At 43.9% G+C, this 26,958-nt stretch overlaps 1 protein-coding gene across 2 annotated transcripts in view; it reads left to right on the forward strand.

The window, feature by feature from the left end:
* The window catches only part of FNDC3A (fibronectin type III domain containing 3A), a 266,349-nt gene that overhangs the window by 143,623 nt on the left and 95,768 nt on the right, over positions 1–26,958 (forward strand). For both annotated transcript variants that reach the window (XM_040426011.1, XM_040426012.1), the window contains exon 3: positions 437–512. In XM_040426011.1, the coding sequence (XP_040281945.1) occupies positions 437–512 (76 nt within the window). The remainder of the gene's footprint in view (positions 1–436; positions 513–26,958) is intronic.

Consider the following 26,958-nt stretch of genomic DNA (forward strand, 5'->3'; position numbering starts at 1 on the left):
TGGAGTAGAGGTGGACTTGAGAGACAGAATTCTTGCGGTTTCACAGGTGTTCAAATACTTATGTTCAGCAGTGCAATAAATTCTTTTAAAAATCATACAATGTTATTTCCTGAATTTTATTTTTAAATTCTGTCTCTGAGTGGGAATGCACCTACAATGTGAATTTCAGACCCCAACATGATTTCTAAGTGGGAGAACTTGCAGGGTGTGCAAATACTTCTGTTCCTCACTGTATGTGCACTCAGGTTAGTATAGATTAGTTTTAGCTGCAATTTTTCAGAATGTACAATTGTCACTTCAGATATGCAGTCCTTTTGGGCACCAATAAAACTGAGAAGACTGTAATATTTTATCTCTGTGCTGTGCAACGTCTTTTACTATACTTTTTAGATTGATATTATTTATTTTATTGATTTGTTGTCTCTCTTTCTCGCAGGTTATTTTGGTCCAGGTCAACCCAGGGGAAGCATTTACAATAAGAAGAGAAGATGGACAGTTTCAGTGCATTACAGGTCAGATGCACTTAACAATTTGTATTTACCTGGAAAACACTTTGTAAAATAACTACCGTATTTTTCGCCCTATAAGACACACCGGCTGAGGACAATAGGATAAAAAAAAATTCATTAGACCTCAGATTAGACCACCAATCAGACCCCCAATGTTAATAAGACCCTCAATCAGACCTCAGATCAGCCCCTCAGCCTCATGTATGCAGCCTGCAGCCCCCAGCCTCATGTATGCAGCCCCCATCCTCAGATTAGATAAAATAAAAAATCCACTTACCTCTCCTGCTCCGGACCCTCCGCTCCTCACCTTCTGCGCTCCTCCTGCTCTTCCTGCCGCTGGCTGTGCTGTGAACTGAGGCGCACAGCGTCAGCCAAGGACCTGGAAGTGGTGAGTACTGAGTCTTCACCACTTCCACATATTAAAGAGTAACTAAACCTTTCTAACAATTTTTAATATGATGTCCCTAATGCCCTAATAAAACTATGTCTAATGTACTTTATTAATCAATTTAGTATTTTTCTTAGTCTTTTACTTCCCTAAAGCGCACAATTCACTGTGGCAGTTCTCTTAGCTTAGCAGAGCAGGCAGAAGCAGGAGCCTGCTCGGCTCAGCTAATCCTGGCATAGTACGTGGGTACAGAGTACTGAGTTTTAAGCACACAGTGAATGGTGCACTTTAGGAAATTAAAAGAATAAGAAAAATACAAAATTGATTACATTAGAAATAGTTTTATTAGGGCATTAGAGATTTCATTAGGGATGAGCGAATCGACTTCAGATGAAACATCCTAAGTCGATTCACATAATACTTTGTTTGAATCGAGCGCTCCATACAGTATTAGAATGTATTGGCTCCTATGAGCCGAAAAGTCTCACGAGACTTCGCATAATAACTTAATAAATCAATGTCTACTGTAAAAAAACATTTCCCTAACTCTGGTTCGAGTTATGATGTTATTAGGGAACGAACCTGAGTTCTGGAAATGTTTTTTTACAGTAGAAATTGATTTATGAAGTTATTATGCGAAGTAAGAACTTCGGCTCATAGGAACCAGTACATTCTAATACACTCGATTCAAACGAAGTATTATGCAAATCGACTTCGGATGTTTCATCTGAAGTTGATTCGCTCATCCTTAGACATTCTCTTTGAGTTTTGGGGTCGAGTAGAGATTGCCGTCTTTGACACTTTACAAATTTTCTGTTGGGCTTTCTGTTCCCTGATCTTGTCATACCCAATATGACAGCCTAAAATTAACTTGAAATTAAAATGAAAACAAGCAATTGAAAAAAAAAAGTATTATGAGGCTTTCATCCTGACTTCCATTGTAGCCCAGCCTTCTGCAGAAACCTTCCCTTGGTGCTCCATTGGCAGTGAAACCCGGACATGCCCCTCAGTTTAGCTTCACCTCTATTATTTTTTTTTGACATTTTTACCAAACTGTTTCAGGCAGCTCTGTCAGCAGATTTGTACCTATGACACTGGCTGACCTGTTACATGTGCACCTGGCAGCTGAAGACATCTGTGTTGGTCCCATGTTCATATGTGCCCGCATTGCTCCTAGAGGCTAATTTGCATATATTAAAACATCACTTTTCTCAGCAATGCGGGCAGATATGAACATGTGACCAACACAGATGCCTTCAGCTGCCAAGCGCATACAGTCATGGCCGTAAATGTTGGCACCCCTGACATTTTTCAAGAAAATGAAGTATTTCTCACAGAAAAGTATTGCAGTAACACATGTTTTGCTATTCCCTTTGTGTGTATTGGAACAAAACCAAAAAAAAGAAGGAAAAAAAGCAAATTGGGCATAATGTCACACCAAACTCCAAAAATGGGCTGGACAAAATTATTGGCACCCATAACTTAATATTTGGTTGCACACCCTTTAGAAAAAATAACTGAAATCAGTTGCTTCCTATAACCATCAATAAGCTTCTGACACCTCTCACTGGAATTTTGGACCACTCTTCCTTAGCAAACTGCCCCAGGTCTCTATTATCGGAAGGGCGCCTTTTCCCAGCAGCAATTTTAAGCTCTCTCCACAACCCCAAAACATCAATGAACCTCACTGTAGGTACTGTGTTCTTTTCTTTGTAGGCCTCATTTCGTTTTCGGTAAACAGTCGAATGATGTGCTTTACCAAAAAGCTCTATCTAGGTCTCATCTGTCCACAAGACGTTTTCCCAGATTTTGGCTTACTCAAGTTCATTTTTGCAAAATGTAGTCTTGCTTTTTTTATGTCTCTGTGTCAGCAGTGGGGTCCTCCTGGGTCTCCTGCCATAGCGTTTCATTTCATTTAAATGTTGATGGATAGTTCGCGCTGACACTGATGCTCCCTGAGCCTGCAGGACAGCTTGAATATCTTTTGGATCTTGTTTGGGGCAGCCTATCCACCATCCGGACTATCCTGCGTTGACACCTTTCATAAATTTTTCTCTTCCGTCCATGCCCAGGGAGATTGGCTACAGTGCCATGGGTTGCAAACTTCTTGATAATGTTGCGCACTGTGGACAAAGGCAAATCTAGATCTCTGGAGATTGTTGATATTTGTCCACAATTTTGGGTCTCAAGTCCTCTTTCTGTTGTCCATGCTTAGTGTGGCGCACACAGACACACAATGCAAAGACTACGTGGTTTTTGCTAAATACTGAGGAACTATCTTCAAGATAAACCATCAAATCCCAGCACCTCTTTCAAACAGCTGATCAGCAGAGGTCCCTGGAGTCAGACCGCCCAGATCCCAAGTATAGGTCATCAATATTTAAAGGGATTATCCCATGAATAATGTAAAAGATAATAATCCAATATCATATAGTACATGACGATCTCTTTCTAAAAAACATAGTACCAGCCGTGTACCTCACATGGCTCAAGATATCCCCATGTATAGCTCCTATTTCTCCTTTCTCAGGGGGCGAGCCCTTTCTGCTGCAGCTGGTGGCAGTTGAAGGATGGAACTGAGCATGTGCTTCCGTCTCAGTGAGCAGGACAGAGAAACTAGAAAAAGAGTAAACAGTAGGTGGCGCTATACAGATGGATTTCAGTGAATAACTCAGAGGCTATACTAAGTTTTTAGTTACATGCAATTACGAAAGTATTCCAATCCAGGTGCTGGTTTGAAAACTGTAGAATATTTTTATTTTTCATGAGGCCGCCCCTTTAAGTCTCAGAAAACTCCTTCAGCAAATCTATAATCTTTACACTACAGTAGAAGCCATTAAATGTCTAAGATGTTGATGGATGAAGTCAAGGATTCTTTCTCAAAGCTACTGCTTTTTTCCTTGAACTATCATTCGGTTACATCTTTCCACATGTGCCCCTGTATATCCACCTGAGTAATAAAGGAATGTCGGAGGCTGCAGACACGGTAATGTAAAGTAAAACTGGTGGTTATGATTAATACCATCCAAAGATATATAAAATCCACAGCTATAAAAAATAAAGTGCTTGGTTACAAGGTTTATGTTTTAATATGTTTTGCTACATTGGTTTCCTTACCTATTAAACTTCATCTTTAGTGAATGCCATTATAGTCATTATTACTACTGATTCCCACTAGGGTAGGTCCTTTTACTCATTCCTGTTTACATAAAGCACACGTTGCAATCTCTCCTTCCATATATCAGTTTGCATTTCGGCATACTTCAGCTATTTAGGGAAGATTTATAATAGTAAGGCTGCTTTTTTTATTTTTTATTTCCTATACCAGTGGGGTATAGCGCTGCGTGCTTCAATAAATAGTCTATATGGTAGCTGAAGGGGTTACGTTATGATAAATAGCTATCTGCAGGGAAGACATGGCTTCCAAACCATTACATTAATCATTCTGCAGAATGCTTTCTGTATGACTGCTGCAGGAGCGGGCCAGCTCAGATGTCGCTGTTTTTCATTGTGCTTCAATTGTTGTTTTTAATGAGGAGCTTATGCTTTTGCTTGTATGGTATGTACAGTATATATACACGTGTGAGGACAGGGCTTCATGCATACTGTTCTGCACATTGCTATGTAATTCCAGTAATGACAATGTATATATATTGCAGTTGTTCATATAGCTCCGTCCTGTTCTACAGCGCTCACTTTGCTCACATTCAGGGAAGTAACAAGCAACAGTGGGGCCCCATTACACAACTTGGATTGGGCCCCTTTTCATCATAACCACTTTCATCAGTAAGCTCAGAGCATGAAAAGCTTAAGATTGTTTTGGTTTTACTAATTCAGAGGGATAATGCACACAGTGACAACACAATACAGGAATAAAAAATTGTATATAGAATACAGCGGCTCACCCCTATCTCGTATGGATAGGTGCTCACCCTCTGGTCCTACCCTCAGGACCTTGGGGACAAGAAAGAATATATAGAAAGTGAGGGGGCACACACACACGGGAAACACCAGATGATTAAGTATATATCATTTAATATTCTAAAAACAGACCCATAAAATGACTAAAATATATACCATATAATATTACAGCCCCAAAGATACAGATATATGTCAATGCTAACAGATACGCTGGCGTGCTGAATTCATATATAGTCCATACAGTGTCCCAATTGAAGTGCTACAGTGTAGAAGCTACTATGAGTATGGTAAGGTTACATAGAGTCCATCTACACACTGTCTCGATTGGTATAGACAAGTGGTAGCACAATATGTTCCAATGCCTGTAGTGTTAAGTCGCCGGAGGTTTTATGGGCTTAGTCCAATTGTAGTGGAACACTCGTGTCCAATGTTCAGAGATCAGTAAGACGTATTTGGATAAACTTCCCAGTTACTTACTGTATCCAGCCGCTTGCGCTCCCCCGGTCTCTCCCCTCCTTGCTGTCTGGCCGCAGCGTTGATATCTCAGGTGGCCAAACCAGGCCGACTGTGGCGTCCTACGTGACCTGGTGGTATGGGGTTCCGGGCGGACGCTTTGGTGACGTCACTGTTGTGCGGCGGCAGTTTCAAATCTGGAAGTATTGGAAGTGAATCTCTGAAGTGCTTACAGCTCGATGTCCAGTCTCTTTGGTCTCTTTGGTCTTTGACTTGAATCCACGCTCACTCTGTGATGCCAGACGCGTTTCAGGGTCCTACACCCCTTCCTCAGGAATAATCCACCCAGTGATGTTACAGCTCAGGGATAATGCACACAGTGATGTCACAGTACAGGAATAATCCACCCAGTGAGATTACAGCCCATGGGTAATGAACACAGTTATTTCACAGTACAAGAATTACCTACTACCTACCCACCCAGTGATTTTACAGGAATAATGAACACAGTGATGTCACAGTACATGTATAATGAACATAGTGATGTCACAGTACAGGGATAATGAACATAGTGATGTCACAGTACAGGGATAATGAACATGGTGATGTCACAGTACATGTATAATGAACATAGTGATGTCACAGTAGCAGGATAATGTACCCAGTGATATGCCACAGTACAGGGATAATGAACATGGTGATGTCACAGTACATCGATAAGGTAACCAGTGATGTCACAATACAGGGATAATGTACACAGTGATATGCTACAGTACAGGGATAATGAACACAGTGATGTCACAGTACAGGGATAATTAACACGGTGATGTCACACTACAGGGGTAATGAACACAGTGATGTCACAGTACAGAGATAATCTACCCACTAAAGTTAGAGCACAGGAATAATACCTAATTTACAGTACAGGGATAATCTACCCAGTGATGTTATAGAATAGGAATAATGCACACAGTCATGTCACTGTACTTGCATAATTGATCAAGTTGTCAAAGGGAGCTGCTGGATACCCTGCAGAGTACCTTGTGTAGCAAGGACAGTGTGTGAGCAGACGTTATCTTTTTGGAATACCACGTCTCAAGTCAAAAAAGGCAGGACTGGTTCAACAGTGTCCTGGATTGCAGGCTGCTTAATGTTCCCTTCATGAATACCAGAAGGGAACAGCCATAAAAGCTAAAGGCGCCCCGAACCATGACACCAGGTGTTTGTCGTGTGTCTCTCCACACAATGCATAGTGGCTAGGGGTGAGCGAATTGAGCTTCAGCTCCAAGATCCAAAGTTGATCTGTTCCCAAACTTTGTTTTAATGCTGTACGGAATACAGCATTAAAATGTATGTGCTATGCGGAGGCAAAATTCGTTAAGTGTGAAGTGGCAAGAGACTTCGGTCAATAACTTCGGGCTTCGATTCTTCGACTTCAAAAACATTTTAAAACAGGAATCCGAAGTACAGCATTAAAGCGACGTTTGGGAATGTATTGACTTCAGATCTTGGATCCAAAGCTCGATTCGCTCACCCCTAATGATGGCAGTAGGTGCTCTCCAGCCTTACTGCAAGTTCTGAAGTGGCCATCACTGGTACCAAGGCAGATCCTGCTTTCATCACTAAACACTATTGTTTGCCATTGATGGCCAGAAACACACACAGGTCATTCAAAAAGTTCTATTCAGAATCACTTTTAGCTGCCATAGGGATCTGAAATTTTAGGGATTATACAGTATATCTTTATTATTATTGATTTATTAGAAAGCGTGTTAATTCCTTGTAAAGTTTAAATCTTCATCTCTTCCTCGATGTTTATAGGCGCTGTATGTGAATATGCTCTGAATTTCAGGTTGTGTTTTCACATGCCTTATTACGTATGATACCTTCAACTGCTATTTCTATGAGGATAATGATTGATTAGTAGAACTGCAGAATTAATTACAACAAAATACAAATCCGTTCTGTCATAGGTGGCCATGACACAGCCCAAAAAAAACCATAGATTTCAAATTGCATGAATTTGCTAGGAAATAGATCCTTGCTAGACAATGCCTGAGACAATGCTTCTGTGCATGAATTTTTTCCTCTATGTACTCTATATCTATATAAAAATCTGGAACCAAGAAACTTTACAACTGTAAAAAAAAAAAAAAAAAAGGGGGTGAAAGGGTGTATATATACATATAAATGTGTGTATGTATCTAATATATAAAGCTGAATGTATGTATGACCACTAAAGGAATCTGCACATCAGGTGTCCGGGAAGGTTTTAGATCGGGTCTCTGCTCTCTAGCACGTACCGTTCCTGAGATATTCCCAAAAAATGCATTCGCCAATAAAAGCTCATAGGTCCTTAGTCTCCACATACACAGTTTTACACCAGGTGGTTCCATAACAACCCAGCCATTTTTCTTCACTGCTGTAGGTCAGCTTTAAAGGGGCAGGGCACTGTGGATTACACTGTTAAGGGAGTGGAGTGCTGTGGAGGTCACAGTTAAGGGGGCAGGTAGGGTGGAGGGTGACCATTCAGGCCACCCTCAAAAGGCGGACTTAAAAACCTCGCCCCCAGGTGCCGTTAATACCACGCCCCCGACCCGGTTAGGCCACGTCCCCTCCCACTCCGCAGCCGACGGGGATTGAAAAAAATGAAGGTAAAAATCTATTTCTGTCAGCTGCAGGGGTGGGAGGGAGGGTGACTTTCTCCCTGCAGCTCACACTCAGACAGCACAGTGCTGCTGTCTGAGAGTGAGCTGTTCAAAAGGACATCCCTGTGTCCATCCAGGCCCTGCGCCGGACGGGGACAGGGAGTATGAAAGCCGGACTGTCCTGCCTAAAACCAGACCTCTGGCCACCCTAGGAGCAGGCTGCTGTGGAGGTCACAGTTAAGGTCTGCTACGGAGGTCAGTGTTAATAGTCCTATTGCTGTAGAGGCCACTGTTAAGGGGACGGGGTGTTGTGGAAATCACTGTTAAGGAGATGGGGTATTGTGGAGGTCACTAATAAAGGGGCGTCCGTTTTGGAGGTTACTGTTAAATGGGCGGACTGCTGTGGAGGTTACTGTTAAGGGGACGGACTGCTGTGAAGGTCACTGTTAAGGGGACAAGATGCTGTGGAGTCAATGTTAAGGAGGCCACAGTTAAGAGGATGGTCTGCTATGGAGGTCAGTGTTAAGGGGCGGGGCGCTGTAGAGGTCACTGTTAAGGGGGCGGGGTGTTGTGGAGGTCACATTTTAAGGGAACGGAGCTCTGTGGAGGTCACTGTTAAGGGGGCAGGTTATTGTGGAAATCACTGTTAAGGAGACTGGGTACTGTGGAGGTCACTAATAAAGGGGAGGCCACTGTGGAGGTCACTGTTAAAGGGAGGGGAGGGCGCGGTGGATGTTACTGTTAAGAGGGCGGGGTACTGTAGAGGTCACTGTTATTGTGGATACTGTCGATATTTTTTAATGACACACACAAACATTAAATGAAATGTAAATAAGAATTCCGTTATGGATTCTGCTACCACTTGTCGGCATAGACTTCTATTATGACGGAATGCAATAATAAGGAATGCCTCTTATAGTCTTCCGTGGGGCATGCCGTCATAGAATTCCGTTATGGTCCGTGGTTGTGGAATCCATAAAGGGATTCTTAGATATCCCGAAACTGTATTCCGAACTTGAAAACACAAGTTTGCTCATCACTATAATCTAATGTAAAAGACTTTCTAGGAAATAATTATAGGTTTTGCGGCTACGATTTGTTACTTGGTATTATACAGTGATGCTAATCTGTGCCTGTACACACATGTAGTTTCATCTGAATCCTGTAATGTACTCTTACTAAATTCCTTGAAACCGAAAACTCCATAAGGTGCAGTCTGAGAAAATCTTTTATAGCTCCCGGTGTCTAAGTTGTGGCACGAGATGCATGGAGGCTCTGTCATAGATATGTGAAATGTTTGCCCTGTTCCTCATGTGGTGTTCTGGAAATAGACATATCGCCTCTATTCCAGCCAGCGGAGGCACATGAATGGGCACCATTTGTAGCTGAAGAATCCATTCATGAAAATCTGTGTGCTGTAGACGTGGTGAATGGAGATGACTCATTCAGGGCACGGTCCCAAGCCTCTGCTGAGAGCCATTAAACGCTGCTCGACATCACAAGGAAAGCCATGCAATATAGATGGTTTGGCTGGAAGGAGATTGCCACACATCCCGAGAACCTGGGGGGAGGGGGGATACTGCATGCAAATCAGGATGACTCATTTGTAATTAAATCCTGAAAGACTAATAAAGCATCTTTATATGAAGAGGCGCTGACAAATTTTAACTACAGCTCTTTCAATAAAATGAGGTTCTGCAGTAATTTAATTTAATTTTTTAGATTACCTGGGTGTGAAGGAAAACTGGTTGTGTATTAGACGAAGTAGTTAATGGAGCTGGGAAACGAAGGGGCATCCTATATCTTTTTATCCTATAATAGACACAAAACAAATTGTAAATGAGTATACAGCCAGCCTAGTCCTACATCATGTCTAGAAGACGAGGTATCATACAAGACTGCAGGGGGGTTTAAGGTGTTGTACATCTTCGGGGATCTTTCGGCCAGACCGCCCCACATTGCCAGACCTGTGGAGGGAATTATACTTAACTGCTCCCTGTTGCTGGGTTCCAGCTCCTTCGATCTCCCACCACCACCGCCGCTGTGCTCTGTTCCCTGCTTGTAAACTTCTAGTTCGACCTGGTCATTTGGCAGCTGCAGCCAATGAATGGCTGCAGCGAGACTGTGTCTAATGCTTGCTGGTCTCTTCATTCCCACTGGCGCCTAGCCACATGTTGGACATCACAGCTGCCCAGCAAGCAAAGTAATACATAGCAAAGGGAGGAGCTCCTCACTGCAGAGGGACAAACGGGGAGATGTTGCGGCGGGTATGGGCGCATGGCATCTTCTTACTGTGTGGCTGCTCACTGCACTACTTGGTCCAGGGATAAATGAGGGGCATGCCGTGGTGGCTGCAAACCTGATGCATCTTGCTATTCAAGTGTAGTGCTAGCAGGCGCAGCTCCCCTCTGGACACCTAAACTGGTCGAGGTCCTCTCTTCCATGCAGTGGTGGAGGCCCCAGGTGCCTTCCTTTTTAATACCAGTGAAACCAATGCCAAAACACATTTTATCACATTGTATCACATTTTAAACCTCCTATTTTGACACATTTGACTATTGATATCCTAGATATCCATATACAGAGTATATACGCCACATGTAGCGCCCATTGGAAAAAGAAACTTTCTCGTAGAGTAAAAAATATGGCTGGTGAATTAATTGAAGAATTATTTTAGAACTAAGAATATATGAACAAACTAATTCCAGAGTTAAAATGTGATTTAAAGGGTTTATCCAGAATTAGAAAATAAGGCCTGTTTTTTTTGCAGAAAAAGTTTCACACCTGTTCATGAACAGTTTCTGGTACTACAGGGAGGCCAATCACAAACCCATCTTGTGGACAGACAGGGTGTTGTCTGTAGGGAAAAAAATGAGTAATTAGTTATCTAATGTTGGACAACCCCTTTAAAGTAACCCTTAGCTGGCCATGCCTATTAAACAAATGGCCGAACCCGCTGACTTCCCTACTAATGCATGCTTGAGACTGGTGATGTAGAGTCTTCCCAAATACTTCTAGTTAGACCCTTCTGCATAGATTGACATTTGTTAGTAGAGAATTATAAGGCTACTTTCACATTAGCGTTTTTTGCAGATGCGTCAAGGATCTGAAAAAACGCTTCCGTTACAATAATACAACCGCATGCATCCGTCATCAACAGATCCGGTTGTATTATGTCTTCTTTAGCCATGACTGATCCGTCATGAACACCATTGAAAGTCAGTGGGGGACGGATCCGTTTTCTATTGTGCCAGATTGTGTCAGAGACTTACATTGTGTGCCAGGACGGATCTGTTTGGCTCCGTACCACATGGCAGACAGAAAAAAACGCTGCAGGCGTTTTGGTGTCCACCTCCAGAGCGGAATGGAGACTGAACTGATGCATTCTCAGCGGATCCTTTAACATTCAGAATGCATTAGGGCAAAACTGATCCGTTTTCGACCGCTTGTGAGAGCCCATGACGATTCTCAGAAACGGAAAGTCAAAACGCAAGTGTGAAAGTAGCCTAAGTTGTAGACCCCATGGCCCATGACTTGTTCATTCCCAGTGGCGGTGTTTCCAGATGCAGGCACCGTATGGCATTTAGAGGTACGGTTAATGGGACAAACTGTTTGGCACATTGAAGCACAGTGTAGTATTGTTTGTACTGGTTTTGGAGGATGCTTTATCTGTAGGCTGTATTACATAGTTTTTTCTTTGCACTGTTTGGCACTATGTATATTTTCCCCCGTGTGGCATTATCTAGGCATGCTATTTTCTGGGCACCATGTTGTTACTTATCTAGATGTTGTGTATAATGTATGCTTTGATCTGGAATCCTTCCCTTATAAAATCTTATGTTTGAAGTTAATGGTGGCATAGCGTACATGGCCTTCTGACCTATCCATGCGATATATCGGTGATGATGAACCTTTTAGAGGCCGAGTGCCCAAACTGCAACCCAAAACCCACTTACTTATTGCAAAGTGCAAACACGGCAATGTGATCTGAATACTAAAGTCCAATATAGTATACCTTCCATGTACTTTATCATTTAGCTATAATAGCCTGCCTACATTCATTGTGCTGCCTGTGCCGTTCATAGTGCGCCCTGTGCTAATGAATGGCAGGAAAAGTCTAAGGCATATTGGTACAACATAGTCTTTTTCCTGGGCGCGGGTGCTCAATGAGAGTGCCGCCTCTGGCACCCCTACCATAGGTTCGCCACCACTGCGATATATTGTGGTCCCACCTGTTAACAAAAGGCCTACATAATTCGGGAGTTGGCCCTGAGTTCTGGCAATCAAGCTAACCAGAGACTAGCCAAGTCCAGAGAGTACCACTTGTAAGTAATTATTAGAATTGAGTGAACCTGCCTTTTGGGTTTGGGGTTTAAGTGAATTATGTAATGGATTCTGTTCTCACAGAATCCATCACGTAATTAAAAGCCGGCTTGCCTCATAATACAAGTGTATGGCCAGCCCAGAGGGATCCGTTCTGCTGGCCATACACTTGTAGTACTAGTAAGTTTAAAAAAAAAAAAAAAAAAACCCTAATAACTTTAGAATTTATAACATCCGTTCCTAAAAAAAAAAAGAGCGGTCTTATCATCTGTGTGCTTACTCTTGCAATATATAGTGTTAATAACGTAAAGTTATTGTAGGTCTAATGAGCGAAACTATTTTATAAAGATGATGGAGCGTACAATGATTCAACTGCTTCCTAGAGCTAAAATAGCAATAAATATATTTTACGCATATAAATGGTGCAAACAAATGCAGCTCAGAAAGACTAGAGGCATAAAATAAATAACAACTGGTTATAAAGATAGTGACTCACGGACCGAACAGCTGGATCATTATCTGGGATAGGAGTCATTTAGAAATCATGCACAGGGTAATATACACTCGCTTGTCAATATCAGCTGAGATATGGCGGGTTTTATAGGCAGGCAGTTCATGTCCTGCCACCCACCCAGCTCACGTAATAGCTAATAAAATGCTTTCCATGATACGGGCAGTATACCGTAGACTTTACGTACATTCACCAGTGTTTGACGGATCAGGAAAGTTAAGGTGCCCAACTGCACATACAATTTCAATAACTGTTGCCTCATTCCATCTATCTGTCCCAATTCCCCCATACACATTAATTAATGATCGGTTTGGCCGATCATGTCTGTTTTCGATGAGAAAAGACAAAGCTGCTACCCAAAGCAAAAATAATTTAGTTCACCTAATCCTTATAGCAGGGCTTGACAAATTTCCTTGGAATCTAGGAGCCAGCTAAAAAAGTTAGGAGCCAGGCGGAGCCGCGTCATAAAGCCCCCAGTAGGTGCCCCCATAGTGCTCCCCCCCCCCCCCCACTTTTCCATAGAGCCCCCCAATAATGCTGTATACCATGTTACATATACCGCCGCTCTGTCCCCGGACCCTATTGACTATAATGGGGACGGAGCTCCGGCGCAGCACGGCAGTTCGCACTGCCGTGCTGCGCCAGAGCTCTGCCCCCATTATAGTCAATGGGGACGGAGCGGTGGTCCGGCGAAACAGCGGAAGGACGGATCCGACAGGGTGAACAGCCTGCCGGATCCATCCTGCCGCAAGTGTGAAAGTAGCCTTAGTTATATAGCTACTGAATGAGACAGAAGAAGGGATGCCTTTTACATATATATCTCCTTGAGAAGCCAATTTGATCCTAAAGGGTTAATACAAACTGTAATCTAAACTCTATGTCATCTGTCACTTCTCTTATCTCTCTGCTCCTGTCCCTTAATCTTATCACTGCTGCAACAAAAGCATCAGCCTACAGCCTCAGTGTAACCTGTTCTAGAGTCTGACAGCCTCAGTGTAACCTGTTCTAGAGTCTGACAGCCTCAGTGTAACCTGTTCTAGAGTCTGACTCACGGCTCTTTTAACTCAAAGAATCGAATGAGTCTCTAACTAATCGGATCTTTAGATTCTTTTAACCTGAGACTCATTCGATTCTTTCTAGACTCCCTCCTGTACTTGTGTCAGTGACCCAGAGCTGCTAGTGCTTGCATTGCCTCAGCTCTTATTGGTTGGTGAGCGGGGAGGGGAGGGGCTGGCAGAAGCAGCTTCCACTCTAGGATCAGATTACACTCCTCCCGAGTCCCTCCCCTCCCTGCTGCCAGCGTCTCTGCTATTGTGTGCTGTGACGGAGCTGTTTCACACGGTGCTGCCTCCGGACAGAACGGCAGCTCCGCACCCATCGCCCGGGCACCTTTGAAAACGGGCTGACAAATACCCAAGCGCCAGGACTAAATTCCTGGTCGCCATGGCGACCTGGCGCCTGGGATTTGTCGAGCCCTGCCTTATAGAAGACAGTGCAGTGCAAGTAGGCAGGGACAACCTTAAGTAGTCGGGATCTGCAGTACCATAGTGCAACACAAAATACCACCACAGCAGAACCAAATATCACAATGCCTCACAAAATACTGCCGCCCTCGCCACAGTATTCCACTATATAACGGTCCTGTGGACGATGATATTGTTGAATACAGGTCGGCACCTATAGCCGTTGGCTAAGTGCATAAGTACCTGGTTTTCCCAACATTAATTAATGCTGAGAGGATCAGATCATTATGTATACAGCTGGCAGCCATGAGGAGGGCTTGATGGCCCCGTGGGTATCGACCCACCATGAAATTTCCCTGTAGGATCTACAGCCAGTCCTCCCTTGGTCAAGACCGTGGAAAATGCCCATCTTCTTGCCATGAGGAATGGTTCCGGGATTCCAATCCTGCGTTTTTGAGTAGACAAAACCTTGCACCCTTTTCTAGTCCCTTTAGAAAAGTGAGGTGCAAAGAGTGTATAAAACAGATAAAATGTGGCACACGGCTTACGTACCAGTTTTGTGGGGCATTTTGGTTTACAAGTGAAACTCGAAAAATTAGAATATCGTGCAAAGTTCATTTATTTCAGTAATGCAACTTAAAAGGTGAAGCTAATATATGAGAGACTCATTACATGCAAAGCGAGATATTTCAATCCTTTATTTGTTATAATTTGGATGATTATGACTTACAGTTTATGAAACCCCAAAGTGACAATTTTGAGGTGCCCTTTGCTTGGGGTATGGATTAATTAGCTGACTAGAGTGTGACACTTTGAGCCTAGAATATTGAACCTTTTACAAAATTCTAATTTTAAAGAGGACCTTTCATCTGGCAAAACATTGTGAACTAAGTGTCATGATCTGTACAGCGGCGCCCGGGGATCTCACTGCACTTATTATTATCCTTGGGCGCCGCTCCGTTCTCCCGCTATGTCCTCCGGTATGTTCGGTCACTGGGTTATAGTAGGCGGAGACTTAGAGGACGTGGTTATAGTAGAAGGAGACTGCCCTTGTTCTCCTGGGCGTCTCCTCCCAGGCTGTAGCGCTGGCTAATCGCAGCGCAGAGCTCACAGCCAGGGAAGGTTTTTTTTTTCTCCGAGGCTGTGAGCTCTGCGCTGCGATTGGCCAGCGCTACAGCCTGGCAGGAGACGCCCAGGAGAACAAGGGCAGTCTCCTCCTACTATAACCATGTCCCCCAAGTCTCCGCCTACTATAACCAAGTCCCCTAAGTCTCCACCTACTATAATCCAGTGACCGAACATACCGGAGGACATATCGGGAGAACGGAGCGGCGCCCAGGGATAATAGTAAGTTCAGTGAGATCCCTGGGCGCCGCTGTACAGATCATGACACTTACTTCACAATGTTTTGCCAGATGAAAGGTCCTCTTTAAGCTGCATTAATGCAATTCTTTTTAATTTGCATTACTAAAATAAATGGACTTTTGCACGATAGTCTAATTTTTCGAGTTTCACCTGTATGTGTATTTTTCCCTGATAAAGAAAACCTTCTAGTTTTGCAGCTTCTGTTCTGACTCATCTCGCTTATAAACTCAATCCAATATGAATGACTGGAATTAACCTCGTGTTACATAATGGTTCATTGTGATTGACCGGAAAAGGGCCATCTGTCACCTGTATTGTCAGATTCATTTAAAGACGATATCCCAAGTAATGTGTGTAATGGGGCTTAATCTAGCTAATCTAGCACTACTGACTTTTAAAAATATGGGTAAACCATATTACCTGACACCACCCCACTGGCTGGCTCCTGGGAATAATGCTCCCTCTACCCGTCAGCCATGTTACATGTTGTTAACTTTGTAAATACTTTATTACTTTTATTGATTTTCAAGTTATTTCATAGTTTTTCCTACTTTTATATGTAGCTGTATTAAATAACACAGTTTAAAAGGATCTGTTAGTGGAATCAAGCCAATAACGCTTGGTGGAATTGATCTTGCTGATTAAAAGCATGTCTTTGTTATGCAGATCTGTTGCTTCATTCTGGAGAAAGTCATTTTAATCCATATTCAGATGAGCAGTTAAGAGTACTGAAGGTGAGCTCAAGCCAAATTGTGCACCTTTACTTCTCCTGCTTCCTCTTCAAGACCCTCCCTCTACTTGATTGACAGGACCGGGCCCCATCAATCAAGGAGTGGGAGGAGTAAGGGTGCACAGAGTCATTTCACTTTTCAATGATCCATTGCTTCATTCTGGAGGTAAAGTGCTTTTATTCTATATGCAAATGAGCAGTTAAGTGCACCAAGGGCGGCCCAAGCCACTCTGTGCATCCTTGTTGCTCTTGCTTCTTTGCCAGCCCCTCCCTCTCCTTCATGGACAGGACCAGCTTTCTGCATAGTCCTCTTACTTTGCCCTGTCAACTAAGGAGAGGGAGGGGCTGACACAGGAAGCAGGAGGAGCAAAGGTGCACAGAGTGGTTTGTACCCACCCTCGGAGCACTTAACTGCTAATTTACATACTGATTAAATACATTTTTACTCCAAAATAAAGCAATGGACCACTTAGTGAAATGTATCATTACATTCAGCTTACCTACAAGACAGTGGCCCTGATTTAGCATTACTTAACTCCAGAATTCTGGCTTTAAAGGGCTTTTGCAACTTTTTTCACTCACTTTTTGCAGTTCTACACCATATTGTAAAATGTGGGTAGAAAAATTGGGTGTGGTTTCACTCTGGATTTATCATTGAGACTTTTTTTTTTTAAAAAAGGAGTGTGGAGTAGACAAAAGTGTTAGGCCCCTTTCACACGAGCGAGTTTTCCGCGCGGGTGCAGTGCGTGACCTCATAGCACCCGCACTGAATCCTGACCCATTCATTTCAATGGGTCTGTGTACATGAGCGTTCTTTTTCACGCATCAGTTCTGCATTGTGTGAAAAACGCAGCATGTTCTATATTCTGCGTTTTTCAAACAGCCCTGGCCCCATAGAAGTGAATGGGGCTTCAGTGAAATACGCATTGCATCCGGAAGCAAGTGCGGATGCAATGTATTTTTCAATGATGGCTGCTAGATGTTTGTAAACCTTCAGTTTTTTTATCACGCGCATGAAACATTTATCAAAACACATTGCACATGCGTGGAAAAAAATGAGCGCAATTGCAGACAAAACTGACTGAACTTGCTTGTAAAATGGCGTGACACACCCTGAATGCATCCGGACCTAATCCGTCACTCTCGTGTGAAAGAGGCCTTAGGTTTAAGGATAAGACAAATGTATCAAACAACATGCGACATTTGATAAATGTGGAATAAAGTACTCCAACACAGACTCAGGTAAGACTAACTTCAAATATTCCTCTCCTGATAAATTCCCCCCATTGTGTCTGATTTAATGCAGTTAATCTTGCTTACAGATGCTCATTAGCCCCTTAAGGCATAACGCCGTACATGTACAGCAGCTGTATGGAGCGGGCTGCTCTATACGCTGCAGGTGCTGGCTGTATAATACAGCAGGCACCAGTAATGATTGGGAACAGTGATCACGCTGTACCCTGTCATTTAATGCCTCAGATGCCATGTTCAACAGTGATTGTGGCATCTGTGAGATAAGACAGAGGAATGTGGCTGACTAGAGCCCCTCCAGTGAAATCACGGGTCTCCGATCAGTTACTATGACAGCTTTCATAGTAACCTCTCTGCTAAGCTGTGCATGAGGCACGGCTTAGCAGGGAGGACTTAAAAATCCCATTCCAGAGAACTATTTGGGTGAATGGGATAAGGGATCCAAAGATCCCAGATTCTAGCTCCCTAAGGGGACTAATAGTTATTAAAGAGGACCTTTCACGGGTCCGGACATTATAATATAACTAGTGTATTCTGTGGGGCATACCTATGGTATATTACCGCTCTTACTATTTTCTCTATGCGTTGCTTCGTTCGCCCGCTGTGCCTCCTGTTCACTTTTCCCGCCTGGTATGTAAATTCATACCATCAGTACAGGGAGGAGAGCGTCACAGTCAGGGAGAAAAAAAAGCTCATCTTCTTCCTGCTCACAGCCAGGGAGAAGGATACGGCCCATTGAGAAACAGGGCAGTCTCCTCCTCCCTGTTCCGATTTACATACCAGGCGGGTAAAGTGATCGAGGGGCACAGCAGGCAAATGGAGCAGCCCATACAGAAAATGGTAAGCTCTGTAATATGCCATAAGTATGCCCCACAGAATCTACTAGTTATATTATAATGTCCGGACCCGTGAAAGGTCCTCTTTAAGTAAGGAGCAAAAAAAAAGAAAAACACACCACTTTTTTTTTTTTTGTCGCCGGGTGGAGCGTGGGCTCTTCTTCTCTGTCCCTCTGTGTAAGTCCCGCGCTGGGCATCCTGGGCTGTTCCTACCCCTGTGTAGAGGGGATTGACGCCATGCGCATCTTTGCATGTGGAATCCTCTGTGGGCAGGAGGATTCTGAAAGACACGCTGCATTGCCCTTTCCTCTGCCAGTAGTGGTCACGCTTCCGGCGGCGGCTGGCATCATCATGCAGACAGGCCGGCCAGGGGGCGTGGTCAGGAGGAAGCACAGCATCCTCTCGGAGTCGGCGTGGAGGCGGACCAGTGTAAGCGGGATGCTGAGTTTTAAAATAGCTCTGCGATCCCAGAAATTTGACGATTGCTGGAGAATAACCAGGATGTCCTCCGCTGATGCTGACGCCCCACGCAGATCTGCTGATCCCTACAAGGCCCAGTAAGAGACCTCCTCCGTTTAAGTTATGGGGTTATCAGATGTGTTTTTTTCCTATCTAGATTCCCAAAAGCACCACCTGGGTGCGAGTGATGGTACTCCCTTTGGGTCCAGTTTTTCTAATGTATGTATGTACTGAGAAGCCAATGGGGCGAAGATACCATCTGTGATATTATGACTGAACGCCTAAGTCAGAATCCTCCCTAAACGTGACGATAGTTGTCGCAAAAGTATTCCTGCTCAGAGAGGAACCGCAGGTTCAGATATTTGGTGTGTGTTCTTGTAAAAAGCTGCCATGTCCACGCTGCACTAAAAGGGTGGTAGCGGAAGAGTCGCCATCATTTATGGAAAACCTTAGAACCCTTATTAAGGATGAGGTAAATTCTGCAATAGACCAACGTATGGCTCGCACCTCTCCCCATCCGTCTACTTCAAAATCGGTGGATCCCTCCCCAGACATAATCTATTTTGATAGGAGAACTTTTTTCTGGGGACTCTGATTGCACTGATGACTGCTCCGGTCGTCCCTTATGATCCCTGGAGAATACAGATTTTCTGTTAAAAACTATACGGGCAACTATGAAGTTAGATGTTTCAAGGATTGTTCCCTATTCATGATAATATAAGGGAGTGTAAAGACCCTGAAAAAAGACCCGTTATTTCAAAAGCCTTCAAATGTAAATATCCTTTGCAGATTCAGAATGTGAAGCGGGAAGGGGTGGGGGGTTGGGGGGAGAAAGTTTGATACCCCGGTAGCCAAAATTTCAAAAATCCTCCCTACTCCTTGAAGACATGGGGTTTCTGAAGGACCCCATGGACAAAAAATGTGAAGGGCTCCTTAAAATATCTTGGGAGACGAGGTCGGAATGTTTAGACCTGCTATTGCTGCCACCTGCACAGCTAGGTCCCTTTCCGTGTGGATTATCCAGATGGAAAACCATTTAGCAGCTGGTACCCCCCAGGAAGAAATTATATCCTCTCTCCCAAAATTAAATAACGGATGCCTCAGCAGATTTGGTGAGGCTCTCTGCCTGGTCTACAGCTCTATAAAACGCTACCCGTAGAGCCATATGGTTATGGTCCTGGTCAGGTGATGCTGGCTCAAGGAGTTGACTCTGTGTTATTCCCTGTGAGGGGAATAGACTCTTTGGGTCCGCATTGGACGATATTTTATAAAAAGCATCGGAGAGGAAAACATTTTGTTCCAAAGCTAGGTTCTAGCAGTCCCAAAACAAAAAGAGAGTCTTCAGGTAGATGGCAATCCTCTAGAGGCCGGAGGAGGGGATTTTTATTCAATCCAGATTCCTCTTCCAAGAAGTCCCAATGACTCCAAAAGTCCGGTAAGGGGCAGGCTTTCAAAGTTTGGCCATGCTTGGGATTCTATAGGAATTCCCCCTGGGTCTTAAATCCAATTGGGTCAGGCCTTAACGCCTGTAAGATTCCTTATATAGTTACATAGTTAATACGGTTGAAAAAAGACATAAATCCATCAAGTTCAACCAAGGGATAGGTGGGGACTCGAATCCCAAAAGGAATAAGCAAGGTTACAAACAAGGTTTGTTTAGATCTAGGCAAACAGGAAGCTCTAGAATCAGAAGTCTCCTCCCTTTTAGAATAAAACCATTATTATAAAGGTTTTGTTAGACCAGCAGGGTCAGGAGGTTTACTTTCTGAAGGACCTAAATCACTTTGTCATAAAAAAAAATTTAAGATGGAATCAATAACCTCTGCAGTAAATCTCCTTTTTCAAGACTATTACATGGTAACAGTCGATCTGGCAGATGCCTATTATGATGTTCCTATTCACAGTGAGAGTCAAAAATATCTCCGGTTCGCTGTCTACATTAAAATGATAGCTCGGTCACTTCCAGTACCAGGCTTTACCCTTCGGCCTCTCCAGTGCGCCACATCTTTTCACAAAGATTATGGTTACTTTCTTTATAAAAGGAATAATTGTGGTCCCCTATCCGGACAACCTTCTGATTGCAGCAGATTCCTATTCTCGTGTTCTTGGCTATTTCAGAATTGTGAAACAAACCCTTGCCTGTTTAGGATGGGTCATCAACCAAGAGAAGTCAAAACTGATTCCAAGTCAGCAGAAGTTATTCCTGGGGGTACTTCTGGACACCCACCATCTATCATCCTTTTTGCCCCAAGGAAACAGATCAACCTAGTACCCCGGGTAAGAATCTTCTTTACCAAAAAGGAGAGCATCGATAAGACATCATGGGCTTGCTGGGACTTTTATCGTCAACAATATCCTCTGTGAATTGGGCTCAGGCCTACACCAGGATCTTGCAATCTTTCCTTCTTTCATCTTAGGATAAGACACACAGTTCCTTAGGAAAGAAAATAAAAATCCCACACCAAAAAAATAAATAAAAATTATCACTAAGTAGGTGGACGATAGAGAAGCATCTACAATCAGAGCCCATGTTCTGCAAGAAATGGTACAGGGGATATGGAATCTCCAGATGTCTTTAGCATCCTCAAACCTGAGGGAATTGACAGCAGTTTTACGAGCCTTCCTAAGCTTGAAACCGACTATCCAACACCACCATGTCAAAGTACTTTCGGACAATGCGACGACGGTGGCATATCTAAATCGTCAAAGGGGGACAAGGAGCAAGTCCTTGGCGGCTGTCTAAAAGATAATATTCAAATGGGGAGAAAAGAACCTAAAGTGCATCTCTGCGGTTCTTTTAAAAAGAGAAGAAAATATTTTAGCAGATTTTCTCAGCAGACAATCCCTCAGAGAAAGAGAATGACTACTTCTAGATTTAATGACCAAACAGATCTCAGAGAGATGGGGGCTTTCGATCTGGATCTGTTCTCTTCGAGACAGAACAGGAAGGTAGAAAATTCTATTCCATCTGCCCCAGGAGAATCTAAATCAAATAGATGCTCTCTCGTTAACATGCCCAGAGGTCTTCTCTACGCATTGACACCATTCTTTCTGATTTCAAGGACTCTGATGAAGATACGGGAAGAAGAGGCACAGGTTATAATGATTGCCCCTTTTAGGCCAAAGAGGTCCTGGTTCCCCCTGCTTCAAAACCTTTCGGCAGGGGAACCTTGGCTTCTTCCTCAGATTCCGGACCTCCTCCATCAGGGTTCTGCGCTTCATCCCAACATGCAGCATCTACATTTAACAGCTTGGAAGTTGAATGGGACTTGTTAAAAAAAAAAAAAAAGGAGGCTTTCTGAGGCTGTCATATCTACCCTGCTACATAGTAGAAAGCAGATCACTTCAAAGATTGATCTGTGGACCTGGAATGCTTTTTTGAAATTTGCAGGTGGCCGTTGGGATCCTCAGAATTCTTTTAGATGTATTCTTGATTTTAGAGTTCCTGCAATCAGGATTCGATAAGGGGCTTAGAACTAGTACCTTAAAAGTTTAGGTCTCGGCTTAGTGCCTTTCTGAATATCAAAGTGGTAGAAATTCCCTTAGTCTGTAGATTCCTTAAAGGTGCAAGCAGGTTACGTCCTTTTTTTGTGAATGGTTCCCCCTTGGGATCTAAACTTGGTCCTCTCGGCTCTCATGTCTATGCCCTTTGAGCCTCTTTCAGAATTATCCCTAAAATTGTTGACTCTAAAAACCACCTTTCTTATTGCCATATAACTACGGCCAGGAGGGTGGGGGAGATCCAGGCCTTTTCCTGTAAACAACCATACCTTTTTAGGCCCCTTTCACACGGGCGAGTTTTCCGCGCAGGTGCAATGCGTGAGGTGAACGCATTGCACCCGCACTGAATCCAGATCCATTCATTTCTATGGGGCTGTGCACATGAGCGGTGATTTTCACGCATCACTTGTGCATTGCGTGAAAATCGCAGCAAGCTCTATTTTGTGTGTTTTTCACGCAACGCAGGCCCCATAGAAGTGAATGTGGCTGCGTAAAAATCGCAAGCATCCGCAAGCAAGTGCGGATGCGGTGCGATTTTCACGCACGGTTGCTAGGAGATGATCGGGATGGGGACCCGATCATTATTATTTTCCCTTATAACATGGTTATAAGTGAAAATAATAGCATTCTGAATACAGAATGCTAAGTAAAATAGGGCTGGAGGGGTTAAAAAAAATAATAATAATAATTTAACTCTCCTTAATCCACTTGTTCGCACAGCCGGCATCTCTTCTGTTTTCATCTGTGAGGAAATGGACCTTTGATGACGTCACTACGCTCATCACATGGTCCATCACCATGGTTTCATACAGCAGGCCCCCGTGGCTAATGTCCTCAACCGGCGGTAAGGCCGATTGTGGACATTTAACACTTCAGGTGCCGTGATCAATCCTGACCATAGGCATCTGAATGCTAAAAATCCTGGTGCTCGTGCTTCTGGGTGTGCTCTGGCTCCTCCCGGCAGGGATCGGAGGACCTGGAATGTGTTAGCAGCAGCCCCTGTCCTCCTGTGAGACAGGAGGCTGCTGCTTAGTAGTTTCTATGGAGCCCCTGCCCCAGAAAATAAAAAAAGTTTATGGCTTTGTGAGGGCTGGGGGTAAAAAATGGAAAATCGCCCGGTCATGAAAGGGTTAAGCATAAAACACATCTTAGAGGTTGTGCAATGGCATAATACTGGTGACCTATCCTCAGGAGAGGTCATGAATATCAGATGAGTGGGGTCCAACCTCTGGCACCCCTGCCTATCAATTGTTTGTAGGGGTCGTGATGCTCGTGCGAGTGGTGCATCCTCTTCAATATTTCCCTGGACCTAAATGTGGCAGCAGTGCAGGGTATTTACAGTGCCTTAAAGTATTAATACCCCTCAAACTTTTCCAAATTTTTTATGTTACACCCACAAACATAAGGCCTCTTTCACACAACCGTTTTTGTTTTCTGGCCGTTTTTTGCGTTCCGTATACGGAACCATTCATTTCAATGGTTCCGCAAAAAAAAACGGAATGTACTCCGTATGCATTCCGTTTCGGTATTTCAGTTTTTCCGTTCCGTTGAAAGATAGAACATGTCCTATTATTGCCCTCAAATCACGTTCCGTAGCTCTATTTAAGTCAATGGGTCTGCAAAAAAATGGAATACATACGGAAATGCATCCATATGTCTTCCGTATCCGTTCCGTTTTTTGCGGAACCATCTATTGAAAATGTTATGCCCAGCCCAATTTTTTCTATGTAATTACTGTATATGCCATACGGAAAAACGGAACAGAAACGGAAACACAACGAAAACAAAAAACGGAACAACAGATCCGTGAAAAACAGACTGCAAAACACTGAAAAAGCCATACGGTCATGTGCAGGAGGCCTAAATGTATTTTATTGGGATTTTATGTGATAGACCAACACAAAGTAGCATAGTATGTGTGAAGTGAAAAGACAATGATGCATGGTTTTCAGTTGTGCCCGACCAGTTGTTTTAGGTCGGGAGCCGGACACAACTGATATACGTGTACTGGATGTAGGGTTACAGATCTGGCGTCTATGCACTGATGGCACCGGACAGAAAAACTGAGCATGCAATGTTTTTCCGTCTGGTACTATTTGATATCCATCATCCCAGCTGATGCTCTGGATGTATGACCCCCTAGAAAACTATGGGATAAGTTCTGGCTTCAATTCCTCTCCGTCTTTTTCTGCTTCGTGCTGGAGAGGAGCTGAACCGGACTGCTGGATGTATGTGAAGGAGATCCAGAGCAAAGAATTTAAAGTATTTGCGTCTCTGGGACCCACACTTGTCTCCAGATAAGGGGGTCCTCCAACCCACGCCCTGCATGTTAAAGGAGCCGACGCAGAAGTAGAGTTGACCTGGAATTACACATACAGATGAGCGGTTCTGTGAATCCAATGGAAATTAGCTATGCTATTTTATAGGATTTATAGAAGTTCTAGAACTTATAGAAGTTACAGACACAGCATAGTTTGCTGTGCTACTCGCATGAAGTTGACCATACACATTACATGTAACTTAGCCTAATCTGCTCATTTTGGCAACCATCTAACATGTAGGGGGCTTCCTGACTCTTCTCACAATGGCAGATGTCCCATGAGAGAAGGGTCGGGCACTGTTGAGCTTAACTGCCCGATCCTTTTATTCTCAGGGAGATAATCCACCTGTCGGTAGTATCTGGCAGCAGCCTTCTCCCCTCTCTCATTCACAATGCATGTGTATGGGGGGGACGGGGAGAGAAAACTCTATCTCATGGGTATAGCTGGCATTACTCCTCCTTGTTATTACGGTCTTTGTTGCGATGTTACAGCCAGTCTCAGACTGTGGAGGTGACTTGACACCCCTGGGGTCACTACTATGGCTGTTGACTGACTGCAGGACTCGCAAGTCGTGTTGAGATGACATTGCAGGACCAATGGAGGGCCATGAAAGTCTTGGTACAGGAGTGCCATGGAGTGGTAAGGTGTGTATTTCCTCTATTATTTCATTCCATTGTCAGCCGTTCCTAAAAATTTTCATATGGTTGGAAAACCCCTTTAATGTGGCTCATTGCCTAATTTACACTCTCCGGTGGAGCTCCCCGCCTCTCTTCATATGAAACCAATTAACCCATCAGTATGCTAGCTTGAAGTCTAGACAAAAGCCATGCGCAGTAATCTAAGGAGCAGCCAGTGCTGCCGTCTCTCCATCTGAGCCTTTCCCTGTGTGCATCCTAAAATACATCTGAAATGAGCCCCCCGTGCTAACAGGAAGAGTACTGGGACTATTCCTGGACGGCCAGGCTGTTGATCCAGTGCGGCGTTGATTGGTTATGTGTCAGCGTCAGCAGCGCTCCCTGTTTCAGCAGGCTGTGCTCTTTGTGTTTGATCCTGTCACCGCCTGCGTCAGTGATGCATATCATTGCCCATGTGATGTCAAAGTGTGGGTGTTCTGGTGGAGGGAGACAGTTCATCTAATGTGCTGCCAGCGCCGTTGCCTCTCAGGGAATAACAGCGAGTGATTCATCGCTGTTCACATTAGCCTGATGCTAAGTATAGAACCATTCACGACCCGCACATCCGCATGGATTAGTATCTCCGCTTGCTAACCTGAGGGTGCCAAAATGCTGAGCTAAATAAAGAGAGAAGAGGAAAATGCACGTTTCCCGAGCACCAACGTATTAACCTCCCCGCGTATACGGTGTATGGGATCCTTCCAGAATCAGAATGAGCCCAGCGCCTTTTCACTTGGTTGGGATTTACTGTTCTGTGTGGTTCCCTTCCAGACATAACACTCTTGCTCTGCAGGCTGTGGAGATTAATTGGCAGAAGACGCGGGTCCATGAAGTTCAAGAAGAGCGCGGTCCCAGTTAACCCAGTTAATAAAGAGACCAGTGATAAAGCTTTATAAAGCGCAGTCCAGTTTGTCTTTACTTGGCGAGAAATTTCTTTCCGACCTCTAGCGGTGATCGTAGTGAATCAGAATTCAACTGGTGCAATGTACAAGGGATGTCGGGTCTTACAGCCAGTCCCCCTGCTCATTTTACTTCCAGCAGTAGACTGTTATCAGCAATCCACTGTAAGGCTGAAGACACACACACGCAGATTTTTAATGCCGTTTTAGGTTCCGTTTATGATGCCGTTTTTGAGCCACATCCAGAAGTGGCTTCAGCAAGAAGAAGTGGTGGCCGTTCCTCCTTTAGGGCTGCCTTCACACACGGCAGAAAATTGTTGCAGCAAATTTTTGTGACTGCAAATCCGTTCCGTTCATGTGATTGCGGCTGTTTTGGCGGCGAGCACATGAGTTTCTGCAAGAGAACGGGACCAATTTTCAAGCGTAGAAATTTTCTGTAACAAAATCTGCTGCAAATGTGCATTTAGGCTACCTGCACACGATGCGGATTTTCCGTGCAGACTTTCGTGCCCCAGTGTAAGACCCCATGCACACGGCTGTAGCCATTTTTGAGGTCCGCAAATTGTCTGTAAACAGGGATTGTGCTTTCCGCATTTTTCGGATCGCTACGTTCTACCCTTTGGTAGAACTGCTTATTCTTGTCCGCGAACCTTTTTTTTTTTTTTTAGGGCAGGCTGTGGAACAGACATTCGGATGCAGACAGCAC

Source organism: Bufo bufo, chromosome 3, assembly GCF_905171765.1.
Source record: "Bufo bufo chromosome 3, aBufBuf1.1, whole genome shotgun sequence".
In the NCBI taxonomy this organism is placed as follows: domain Eukaryota; kingdom Metazoa; phylum Chordata; class Amphibia; order Anura; family Bufonidae; genus Bufo; species Bufo bufo.